Here is an 11,358-nt window from a genome sequence, read left to right as displayed (position 1 = left end):
TTGTGACTGGTTATGTAGAAAGTGAAAGGAAGTCTACAGTTGTGCTATAACATCAGTCCCAGGTATTTCAAAAACCTTACACGTGTTGCAACATACACTCAAGCAGTTGCCCCTCCCCTTTCTCCAATCTGTGGAGGCTTCTACAACAATATTTCATTGCCAACCTTGAACTTTAACTGTTGTTTGCACGCCTGTGAATGTTTTCTAGCTTTACAGCAAGCCGTTGTGGTGTATATCAACTATAACCCACCTGTTTTTCAACTTTTGCCGTAAACTCGGCGATTTTTCCGTCGGTGTCTGCCATTTTGCCGGAGGTAACCTTTGACCGTTTCTCGTACCCGGAGCGCTGCGGCACGGTGTCCTGGGTTCGAGATGAGGTATTTACCAACATGGCCGCCTACTCATCAATGGAGCAGACCTGAACGCGTTTCTGACTGATTCCACGTAGGATTTTCCCCTATTCCTCCAGATATGATCACCGGAAAACGTTAAATTTATTATAGGGAATCGTCCACGCTATTCAGGACACTGAGAAAGGTAAGGATCATTCTCTAGGAAAAGGCTATATGCCCTATATGAAATTTTTTCAAACCTCAACCAAGGAGGTTTAAAAACCTTGCCTCATCAACTCCAAAAACAAACTAAAATAACCACCTTAATGTTGATTTGATGGTAAAGACTAAAAAAGATATATTTGCAGTGTCACTTTGGTGTAATTTATATAATATTTGCAGATACATGTAATTTGCAAATCATTATATTATTGCAGTAATTGTTTACTTATAATAGATCCTGAGATAAAATGTAACTTTGGAAAAGTGCTACATGTACAGTAATATAATTTGGTTCAAATCAAACTCTGTCCTGCAACTTTGCTACATAATGTAATCCAATACCACAGGGTGTCTGCTACAGCAGCAGTTACCATGGTGACAGACGTCTGGTCCAGGTCATTGACCTGTTCTATTCGCAGGAAAATATAATAACTCTAAACTTTTATACTAAATATTGCCTTGTACTGTAGGACAGTCTACTCTAAGTTGTGACATCGTGACAACATGGCTGCCTCTACGCCGTGTTCGGACACCACGGAGGCGGTGGAACTGTACCCCCAGCAGGGCCTGTGGCTGAAGCCCATCGCTCGTCTGAACGTGAGCGTGTCGCTGCCGCAGCTCAAGACCCCCGGCAAGTCCATCTCCAACTGGGAGGTGATGGAACGCATCAAGGCCATGGTCAAACCTGATACCTTCTCCCTGCTCAAGGTCGTCAAGAGCACGCTGGAGTTCATCAGGTGAGATATATACAAGGGGAATTTCACAAACAAACACCACATGTTTTCATCAAGATCTGCATCCAAAAGTGATAGAATATGAAATATGGAGGCGAACGATATTGTAACAGGCTACCATGCCAGTGTAGTAGCCTCCACCAGTGTGGCTCCACCATGCCCCTGAAACACGTTTCTGACCATGCTTTACTTTATGCATGTCAAAGTAGAAAGTGTCGCAATGCATCGCATAGCACATGCACAGTCTTAATTGTGAACTCATTATTACACATCCCCCCAGCTCTTTAACCTAACATGTACAAATGAAAAATATCTGTGTGCGAAAAGATCGTGACGATCCCGTGTCTTTCCCCAGGTTTGAAGGAGAAGTGGAGGCCAAGTCCCTGCTGAAGACCATGGTGGCCAGGCTGGACAGTAAAACCATCAAGCTCAGCGGCTTTACCGAGATGCTGAAGGTCCGGGCAGCGGAGGCCAAGGTGGTCTTCCCCACGCGCCACGAGTGGGACTCCCACTTCCGGGATGCAAAGTTCCTGAACGAGACAGTTCCGGGAGAGAGACCCGACACCGTGCACTTCGAGGGTCTGCCCTGCAAGTGGTTCACGGCGTCCAAGGACAGCGACAAAGCCAGTGAACACGTCCTGAAGAAAGTTTATGGGACGTTCGGGGAAGTCCGTCGTGTGGACATCCCGATGTTAGACCCGTACAGACAGGAGAACAGGACTGGGAACTTCAACACCTTTTCTTCCTTCTCCTCGTTAGGGACTAGCCTGACGTTCGAGGCGTATGTACAGTTTAAGGAGTACATCGGCTTTGTGAACTGTATGGAGCACCTGAAGGGGATGAAACTCATGTACAAAGGTGACGACAACAAGGCCGCTACAGCTAACATCAAGGCAGGTGACACAGATACATGTAGTATTTTACCTTTTTGGGGTTTCTGGAAAAGATAGAGCGGTTTACCTTGCCAGGCTACCATGCCAGTCTATCTGTATCTGTATAGCTAGTATAACCGTCCTTTGACATAACAAACTAGCTTCCCAGGTATGCGTCACTGTGGCAGCTGGCTATATTACACCAAACAACCTGTTGCACCTAACCTTTGTGCATCTAATTGCTGGTGTTGCAACTGATCAAAGCTATCTAGTGATGATGTCCCAACTGTATATGGTGGCAGTGAGTTTCACTCTTAGACAGTTCTAGGAACCTTACCCTTTTCAGATGCCCTGTGACCTTTAGTGACCCCACTGACTATCATACATATACTTTTCCCCACAGGTGGATTTTGACAAAACCGGTCACCTGAGCGACAAGGCCATCCGGAAGCGCCGACTGGAGCGGGCGAAACTTCAGGAGCTGGAACACCAGCGGGAGGAGCAGAAACGCAAGGAGAGGGAGGAGGAGGAACGCAAGAAGGAGGAGGAAAGGTGAATTGTCTTTTTGGAGCTTTTTGAAGTGTCAATTCTAAAAAACTACAAGGCTCAGAATAGGTTTGAGCAAGTCACATAGACTATGTTTTGATTATGTTTACCTTCATATTGTTTTTGCTCTGTTTCTTCTTCTGTTCCAAACAAATAAGGTCAATGACCTGAACCAGACATCTGTCACCATGGTAAATGGGGCTGTAGCAGACTCCTCTGGCATTGAATTACTTTATGTAGCAGGACAGATTTGGAGGGTTTGTTGGTAAGGTAAAGGTACACAACATGCAAATTTTACCTTTCTAGTTTGTCTATCATTTTTATCTAATCCAATTTAGGAAGAAAAAGGAAGAAGAGGAGAAGGAGAGAGAAAGAAAAAGAGAAGAAAAGCTGAGAAGACGAGAGGAGCGCATGAAGTACCGAGAGGAGAAACGGCGGGAGAAGAAGCTGGAGAAGAAACGTCAGGAGGAGCAGCGGCAGCTCCAGGAGAAGATTGCCCTGGAGGAGAGGAGGATCCTCATCGCACAGAGGAAACTGGAGTCAATCAGACTGCTGACTGAACTCTTCAAGAGAGCAAAGGTACTTACTTCAGCTGTCAGTTTTAAGGGCATTTGAAGTGATTTTAGGGCAGTAAAACTGGATCTTCAAAGTCAATTTTCAGGTCATTTTTTTAATGTAGTAAGTTGAATCAGTCCTATCCCATAGCATACTGATACCTGTGAGGCAAAAGTAAGGCAATTGTTGCTTGTTTTGTGTCATAGGCTAGTAATAGGTATCTATTGGTGATACCAAGTAAGTAAGAAAATGTGCAGAAATGGTAGTAAATGTCAATAAAAGACAAGTTTCCTCATCCAGAATGTTATTTGTTTTAAAAAGCAAAAAAAAAGCAAAAAGGGTGGTAAATTAACCAATTACAGTGTATGCTTGATCCACAGGTGGTGAAACAGCAGCAGGAGGTTGAGAGACTGGAACAGGAGCTTGAACAGGAACGTCTCAGGCAGCTCGCCATCGAGAGGAGGAAAAAGGAAGAGGAAGAACTGAAAAGGAAGAAAGAAGAGGAACGAAAGCAGAAAGAACTGCAAAAGAAGGAGGAAGAGTTGAGAGAAAAACTGGTGAAAGGGCTGAAGAAGAGGAAATACAAAGAGGAAGAACAGCACAGAGAAGAGTTGAGACAGAAGATATCTGGACAGAAATTAAAGTCGGCAGTCGTCATGCCGCACACTTAACAACCTGGCACAGGTGCTGTCTGCTAGCCTCTTCCAGGCTTTAGAAGTGTCAGGAAAGAGGAATTGGCCAAATAGATGCCAGGGAAGTTGCCAGCTACTTCTAAAGCCTGGTAGAGGCCATGCCAGCTGTCTGCAAAACATCCTACCTCTTAGGATACTCTGCGTTCTGTCTACATGTTGGTAGCAATCTGCCTGAAACACCATCTAGGCAAAACTAGGATTGACATGCACCCGGGTATTAAGAAAGCCAGTCTTGTTTTTATTTTCCCCAGACAATTCTATTCAATAATGATTTTGTGGGCATATTTTTAGTCAGTGAATTGTAAAAAGCTGTACAACAAAATACATTTTTTTTGTGAAAATTTTTGTTGCATTGTTGATGTAGTAGGATTTGTGTAGTCATAGTTAGTGTAGGTACCTTTATGTCCAAAGAAAACCTGCATGTACATGTATATGTACGACGCTTGTCAACCGCATATGGCTATTAGGCAGCTGAAATATTAAGAAATGTTCACATAGTTTGAGTAGTCATGTTTAGTTTGCGTTAGACTTTTTCTACATTACAAACTACTTAACAAATACGTTGTTCTATCATGAAGACATTATACACTATCATGTAATTGAAATGACAAACGTTCCACTCAATAAATCTCATACAGCTTTTTGCATTTGAGTGCCATACTTTTGTCTAGCTTGATTCACAAACTCCACAAGTAAACAGGACTTCACTGTTTAGTCTCATCACCTGTCTCCATGGCAAATTAAGTAGAAAGCTCACCAAGAACCATCGGCCTGGATTTTACTTTCATTTGGAAAGCTACTGTAACATTGAACTGAATGATACAATTGAGTTCAAATGAGCAGAGAGCCTGTTGAACAAACAAGATTAGACCACACAGCGGTTTACCAAGCAAAACAATTTATTCTTCTTACAGGAATACATTCAATTACAACCCTCTGAACAATATGGACTAAGCCATCATTGGAACATTCACGGTAGATGTACACAGCTCCTTACAATGGTCAGGAATATATTGTAGTATTCAGTAATTATTGGATAATAATTATACAGTAAAATATCAATTCCTTCTTGCAGTTGCTATGAGAAGGCTACATCATGGTGTGACACAAAAATCGGAAATTCCTACTGTGCTTCTGTAACTTCTAAAACTTGGTTTGACATTTTCTCAACAACCGACGCATACTTCAAACACATTGTCAAACATTCTGTACAGGATATTCAAGTCTGTCACAACTCTTGGGAATGAGATGGTAACATTTACCTACTGTATCGGGAGCACTTGCTTGATAAGTCTGGAGCTTTATGAAAAGGCATGGTGATCATTGGCAACAATATGCTTCACTACTGCACAAGCCAAATTCAACAGCGCCCTCTATACATCTATATCTTTGTACCATAAGTGCACCAAGCCTGCCTAAATATTCCATGTACATTGTACATGGAAGTGATATTTTCCCAAATTGTTAGATTGCTTATATATTACACAAGAAAATAACAGGTTAGACATGGCTATCACTGGGTATTTGAAATTGTAAACATATGTTTTTCTGACAGACATTTCTCTGTTTCTCTGTAGTCAAGACATAGGGGCACAAGAGTAATTTCAAGTCACATGTTGGTCTCTTCTAAAGTGAGAAAACAACACAGCATCCAACACCTTAAGTGTTTCCAGACGAGACATGTTAGTCTTAAACTTGGGAGAATTCTACCAGTTTGGGATTTTGCAAGTTGCTCTTCTGACAAAGTGTAAATTTTTTCTGAGCTTTCTTCCTGGTGGTTACAATTAGAATGTCAAATGAATCTGGTCGGGACATGTAACTGCCAAACTCTTCCACAATATTGGAGAGTATATGTAATACTGTCCAGAGCTGGCTTGTTAAGATTTTGTCCCCCACACATATATGTAACACAATTCCGACAACATCAGGTTCCTAATACTTGGCACTTCCATCTTAACTCGAAACTTTGTTTGTATTTTGAAGTGACAAACCTTCAAAACTTATTCTTGTACATGTTTCAAAAGGGTTAACATCTATGTAGGAAATCTATACATTTCCCTCACAAGCCTGATGAGCATTACTACCCCCCTGTTCTGCCCATCCTAGATTGAATTAGTACACTATATACAGCACCAGTGACCAGCTCTCAACTCAACCCACAAACAGCTTGCTATGGGAACAGCCAGACTATTCTCTCTATACAATTGAGCAATCAGCATGTATGTTGAAAACACAAATACAGCACTGCTAATTCATTTCTGAAAGCTTCATGAAGGAATGATATGATTACAAAGCACCTTGCTAGTGCTGAATTTATATCATTTACATTCAGCTAATTTTTAGGATACCCAAAATATAGGCTCTTCCCCCTGCACAAGATGATGAAACCATCAATTTTCTACTTGCTTCAGAATACATGACTTGAATTGACTGAACTGATCTAAATTTACATTTATCAAGATACAAAACATTTGCAATGCCAGTATCTTGTATATCATGCACATATGTGTACTCTTTCTATCATGATGAAAAAGTGATAATTAAAAAGTTATCCTGTACTCAAAACCCTTGGGCATTCATATTCACCAGTGAGCACACCAGTATCAAGTTGGTACTGTAACATAACACACCCAAGAGGTGTTTAAAGTAACTATTCCAGAATTTTTTTTTGGGGGGGGGGGTGGCACCGTCCATCCTATCTCATGAAATTAAGAATTACATTATTGTAATAGTACAACAACTGATACAGGTTGTAGAAGGGGAGACAGTCTGGATGATCCCATGGCCGGATGTTCCAGGAGAGCTGAACTAGTCGTCCTTTGTTCTCTCTTTGCTCTGCTCTGCTTCCTTGACGTCCTCCTCGTCTGTGTAGTCGTGTGGCTCCTCCCCCGGCTTCAGCAGCCTGCCCACGTAGTCATACTTCTCTGCAGAGAGGAAGTGTTGGAATAATATATATGATAAGTGCCTGCCTGTACCTAGTGGAACACTTATTGCATGACAGATTTGATAGCTAATTGAGTCAATAGAAATATTAAAGGAACAGAAAACTGAGAGAGATGGCTACTTTTAGTAGACTAAGGGATAGACAAAATGATATGATGACATGACAAAGAGTCAATTAAGAATCCAAGTTAATTTGAGTTTATTTTCAAATTCTTAGCCATCATTGGACTATTAGGAAATAGGAAGTGCTTGTAGAAAATAGTACTGTAAATCTACCAATACCAAGATTCGCAAAATAAGCTGCTCAACTTTAGTGCAGTGTCACATGGTTGCTGCTACACTTGTATTTTGAATAATAAAAAATAGAGTTGATTTAGACTAATACTAATACACACTGCTGTATTTGTAGAAGACAGTAAGTCTACCATGTCCCACCTTGGAACTGTTGCTCCCACTCGCGGATGCTCTCCCACTGCATGGCGTTCAGGTCAGACAGGTCGTCGTACTCATCACGGATCGCCTCCTTGTCCACCGAGAACGTCCCCAGGCCACGAGATGCGTCCCGACCAGCAAAGATTCCATATGGACCCTCTGGAATAGTGTCAGAAGACCAGAGTTATTCTAGCCTCTACCAGGATTCGGGAAGCTAAAAGTTGGCCAAATAGACAGATAACTTGATGGGAAGGGAGTGGAGAGGTCACTGCATAATTAAATAAAACTAAAATATATTGGACACTAAGCTAAAATTTCATGATTTATAGGTTAGAGTAGACCAAAATGGTAGCAGCACATCAGCTGATCACATTGAAGAGGTTACCAGCTGGCACTGCAAGTTTGGCTGTTTGTTATTAGAGTGTCCTTCACACACATGGAAGACTAGAGGCCAATGTCTGGTTTCTAGGTCAGTTCTCAAATTTCTTGGCAAGCACCAAAAACCTTCACAACAATCTGTAAACAACTAGCCAGAAAGGGAACATACTGTTTGGCAGAGAATAGTAAGAAATACATGTAAGGTCTGGCAGTCCATTTAAGTTGACCTTGGCCTGTTTATTTCACATTTAGTTGGGTTTGAAACACACTGCAGGTCTGCAGCTAAGGTGAAATACCGGTAATCAGGACAAGGTCAACATAAATGGCTTCAACTTTGTGTCTGATGCAAGCTTTAGGCAACATTTATGGTTTATGTCCACAGGCAAGAAACTTCAACATGTTTTTACATAGTTTAATTTTTTTATTTAGGATGTTCACACTTATATATAACTAAGTAATATTATACTTATAGCTAACAAGGATAGACTTTACAAATTTTCTGTTATTTTGTTAAAAAAATAGCAGACCATTTTCAACCTTCACCTTACAAATTTTGCAAGACATGCACAAACAATTATAGATAGTCAATCAAAATGTTCACAGTGCATGTTTTCATACATATTAACACAGCGTTGCAAGTTGGTCTGCTGATTTTCAACATCCAATAGCGCTCTGACAAGTTGCCTTTCTCTTTACATAAGAGAAGCAAAGGTCAATGACCGGTAGATCAGGATCTGGACTCCTAACCTATATATGTCGCAATGAATTGGTAGAGGATTAAAACTGAAAACTCAGTAATTGTTTAAGATTTAAAAAAATGCATTGGGTATGTCTGATGTCTTTACATATCAGAAATATGCTAATGAGTAGCAACACAAGAAGATGATGTAATCTTCTATTTCTATATTTCGATTCATGTAGTCAACTTTGACCAAGGACATTTTAAGTTAGAGTGCCCAATTAGGCTACTACTATGTATGACAGAACAATGATACACAGAAATTACCAAGGGCTGCTTATCATCATTGCTGTGAAACCTATAAGTATAATCTGCCTGTCCAGTATTGGTATGAGAAACTGCCAGAGAAGTCAGACAGACATGCAGACTGACAAATGGTTGGGGATTACATGTCCCTGGGCACTCCGAAGTTGACCTACTTTCTTGTTGTGTATTTATCCTCCTGAGATCTGGCTAGCTGTGTGCAAATGAGTGATGCCATAACAAACATCTAACTTCAGTTGTCACAGGAACTATCTGTTTACATCTACCTTATGGGATATCTTGATCAGGTCATAAGATAATATTACTCAGTAGATACCTGGAGACTGAGAAAGCGTCTACAGTTACATCATAGCATACATATTCATTGCAGGCTGTCTGAGGTGATATAATTCGCATGCTAACAATTTTGTTTGCCTCAAGGCCTTGAAGCTTATCATGGTAGGAATTCCTTTTGCATTGTTGGATCCCCAGTATGATGTATCAACATGCATTTGGTACAATTGGCATAAGTAGAGCTTAGGTAAAGCTAACGTTCAACAGTGTGAAATAAATTTTCGTGACAGCTGACAGAATTTTCCAAAACATTTTTATGTACATGTAAAACTACAGTGAACGTTAGATGTCGAAAGAACATACGGTATACGGAATTATTTTGTTGACATGATCTCAAATGTTATCAAACAACGTCAGCACAGTTAAGGATATGTATAACTTTGGATACTGATCATACTAGTATTACAGACGTTAATGTACTTCATGACATGACGTTGTTGAACGTGCCAGACAAAGGAACAGGTTTTGCACGCAAACTGGGCTCACTTCACAGAACACAAAGTAAACAGAGCGTCCGATCTGTTTGGGGGCACGCTTGGTGTAGGACGCCTGCCACTACCAAAGCTGTACAAGGTCACTACGTGTAGGTGTAAGTGGGCGTGAACGGATGTTTCCCATACGTACCCGGTCCGTAGAAGGCCCTCCCCCGGCTGACATCGAAGACCTTGCCGTTCACGGCGATCAGGATGCGGCCCTCCTCGGTCTCCGGCTCGCCCCGGCCGTCGAACTTCTGTAACTCCTGCGGGGAGAAGTCCCGCTTCTTCATCGGCGGCAGCCGCGGCTTGCTCGGCACCGAGGCCTGGCGGCGCCCGCCTATGATCTTGTAGAGCAGGAAGAGGCACAGGAATATGAGGAAAAGGTTGATCGGGGAGAGGAGCTCGGCCAGAAGGCCGGCCTCTCCAGACTCGGGCGCCGCCGCTCCGGACTCGACTCCGTCCGCCATTTTCTGCTGAAATAAGGTTGAGCGCATGCGCACTCACCTCAGTTACCCGTCCTGCTTTGTAAAGTTCGAAAGTTCAAAGTTGTCATTATTTCCCACAACAAAGAGGTTGTGTTTTTACAACATTTCGTTTTGATACAAGCTGTTTGGATTTCATTTATGTGCAAAAATAGTGTGAAGTACATTGCATCTGCATGCCCGCACTATAAAAATGTCTGACAGGTGTTTCTTGTGGTTTTTATTGACTTGTAACATGTCATTAGTTGGAGAAGCAGGTGTTCACCTTGAGGGTACAGGCTCAAGGTTACATTGATTTCTTCACATACAGGAAGACAAAGTAAAATATGCATGCAACAACAGCAAAGGTTGCAAAAGTCATAGGTGTCACAAGGAATGGCAGCTGGAGAGAGTAGAAACTGTAGCCTGGGTACCATCCGGATTTTGGCTCCACAACACTCACTTGATTTTTTCAAGCGTTGGGGAGCCAAAATATGAATGGTACGCCAGCTATAGAAACTGGCCAAATAGATAACATGCCAGGGGAGCCACATGCAACATTAGGAGTACAGTTTGCTGCTCTAACCAATTCACCTGGCATATATATTTACTCTTTCCAGCCACTTCTGAAGCCTGGTAGAGGCTAACAAGGAACAAAATAAAAAATATGCATGCTCTTTCTGATAGTCTGTCTCCTTTTTAAACTGAACTGAACAATGTAAATGCTGGTGACTCAAGGACATTGACTTGTATTGACATTTACATTCCTTCCCTCCCTTGTTGATCATTGCCTCTGCATTTCCACACTTTAACATATCTGACCAAGTTTGTGGCCTTGCAATGTGTCTTGCATCTTTTCAAAGCTGGATGGGTATAATTAGCTGGCAATACATACTACTATTACTAGTATAACTATGAAGTTTAGGATCAGAACAGTTATCACAGATTTTTCTTCTATGTTGACCATTCCCGCAAATTTTATGGCAATGCCCCTAATCATGTTATGGTGATGTCCCAAATTTACGAAGTAAAAAATGACACGCAGACCTGAACATTTCAGTGCTGATTATTTATTGCCTTTGTGCACAAAAATAAGCTCCTAATTTAGAAGCAATCACATATACTATTTGGTGCTTTTGTTTACATGCCTACAATAGTATTTCTGCTAGTCACTTCGAGATAGTTCTTCATGACATCAACACCATCTCAGGTGGAATAAGTTGACTACTTGCTCTACACGTTCAAAGACCTATAGCATTACATGAACATTATTATTTACATGTACAATAGAATTTTTTAACACATTCTCAAGATATATGTAGGTGGCCACAATGGTAAGGGTGGGGGGTGAAGATGCACAGCACAAAATTTATCAAATG

The 11,358-nt window shown here is 41.5% G+C and overlaps 2 protein-coding genes across 4 annotated transcripts in view; one reads left to right on the top strand and one right to left on the bottom strand.

The window, feature by feature from the left end:
• The window catches only part of LOC109467818 (A-kinase anchor protein 17A-like), a 5,241-nt gene extending 643 nt beyond the window's left edge, over positions 1–4,598 (top strand). Inside the window, exons 1-6 of one of the 3 annotated variants that reach the window (XM_019765893.1) lie at positions 325–534; positions 1,023–1,291; positions 1,644–2,181; positions 2,564–2,712; positions 3,045–3,285; positions 3,642–4,598. In XM_019765893.1, coding sequence (XP_019621452.1) covers positions 1,059–1,291; positions 1,644–2,181; positions 2,564–2,712; positions 3,045–3,285; positions 3,642–3,932 — 1,452 coding nt within the window. In that variant the 5' untranslated portion in view covers positions 325–534; positions 1,023–1,058 and the 3' untranslated portion in view covers positions 3,933–4,598. Of the gene's footprint in view, positions 1–324; positions 538–1,022; positions 1,292–1,643; positions 2,182–2,563; positions 2,713–3,044; positions 3,286–3,641 lie in introns of those variants that run through there. The other 2 variants (XM_019765890.1, XM_019765892.1) reach the window with 2 other exon arrangements.
• A 230-nt stretch (positions 4,599–4,828) lies between these two features.
• On the bottom strand, positions 4,829–9,990 carry LOC109467836 (membrane-associated progesterone receptor component 1-like). The gene is made up of 3 exons (XM_019765922.1): positions 9,667–9,990; positions 7,332–7,487; positions 4,829–6,877 (listed from the first exon to the last, which is right to left on the bottom strand). Exons 1-3 carry the CDS (start codon positions 9,983–9,985, stop codon positions 6,762–6,764), a joined length of 591 nt encoding a protein of 196 aa, XP_019621481.1. The 5' UTR covers positions 9,986–9,990; the 3' UTR covers positions 4,829–6,761.
• Positions 9,991–11,358: the final 1,368 nt, after the last annotated feature.

The sequence above is a fragment of the Branchiostoma belcheri genome, unplaced genomic scaffold, assembly GCF_001625305.1.
Source record: "Branchiostoma belcheri isolate BF01 breed outbred unplaced genomic scaffold, Haploidv18h27 scaffold19, whole genome shotgun sequence".
NCBI lineage: Eukaryota > Metazoa > Chordata > Leptocardii > Amphioxiformes > Branchiostomatidae > Branchiostoma > Branchiostoma belcheri.
The sequence above is the reverse complement of the archived record's forward strand: the minus strand, read 5'-3'. Positions and strand labels throughout refer to the sequence as shown.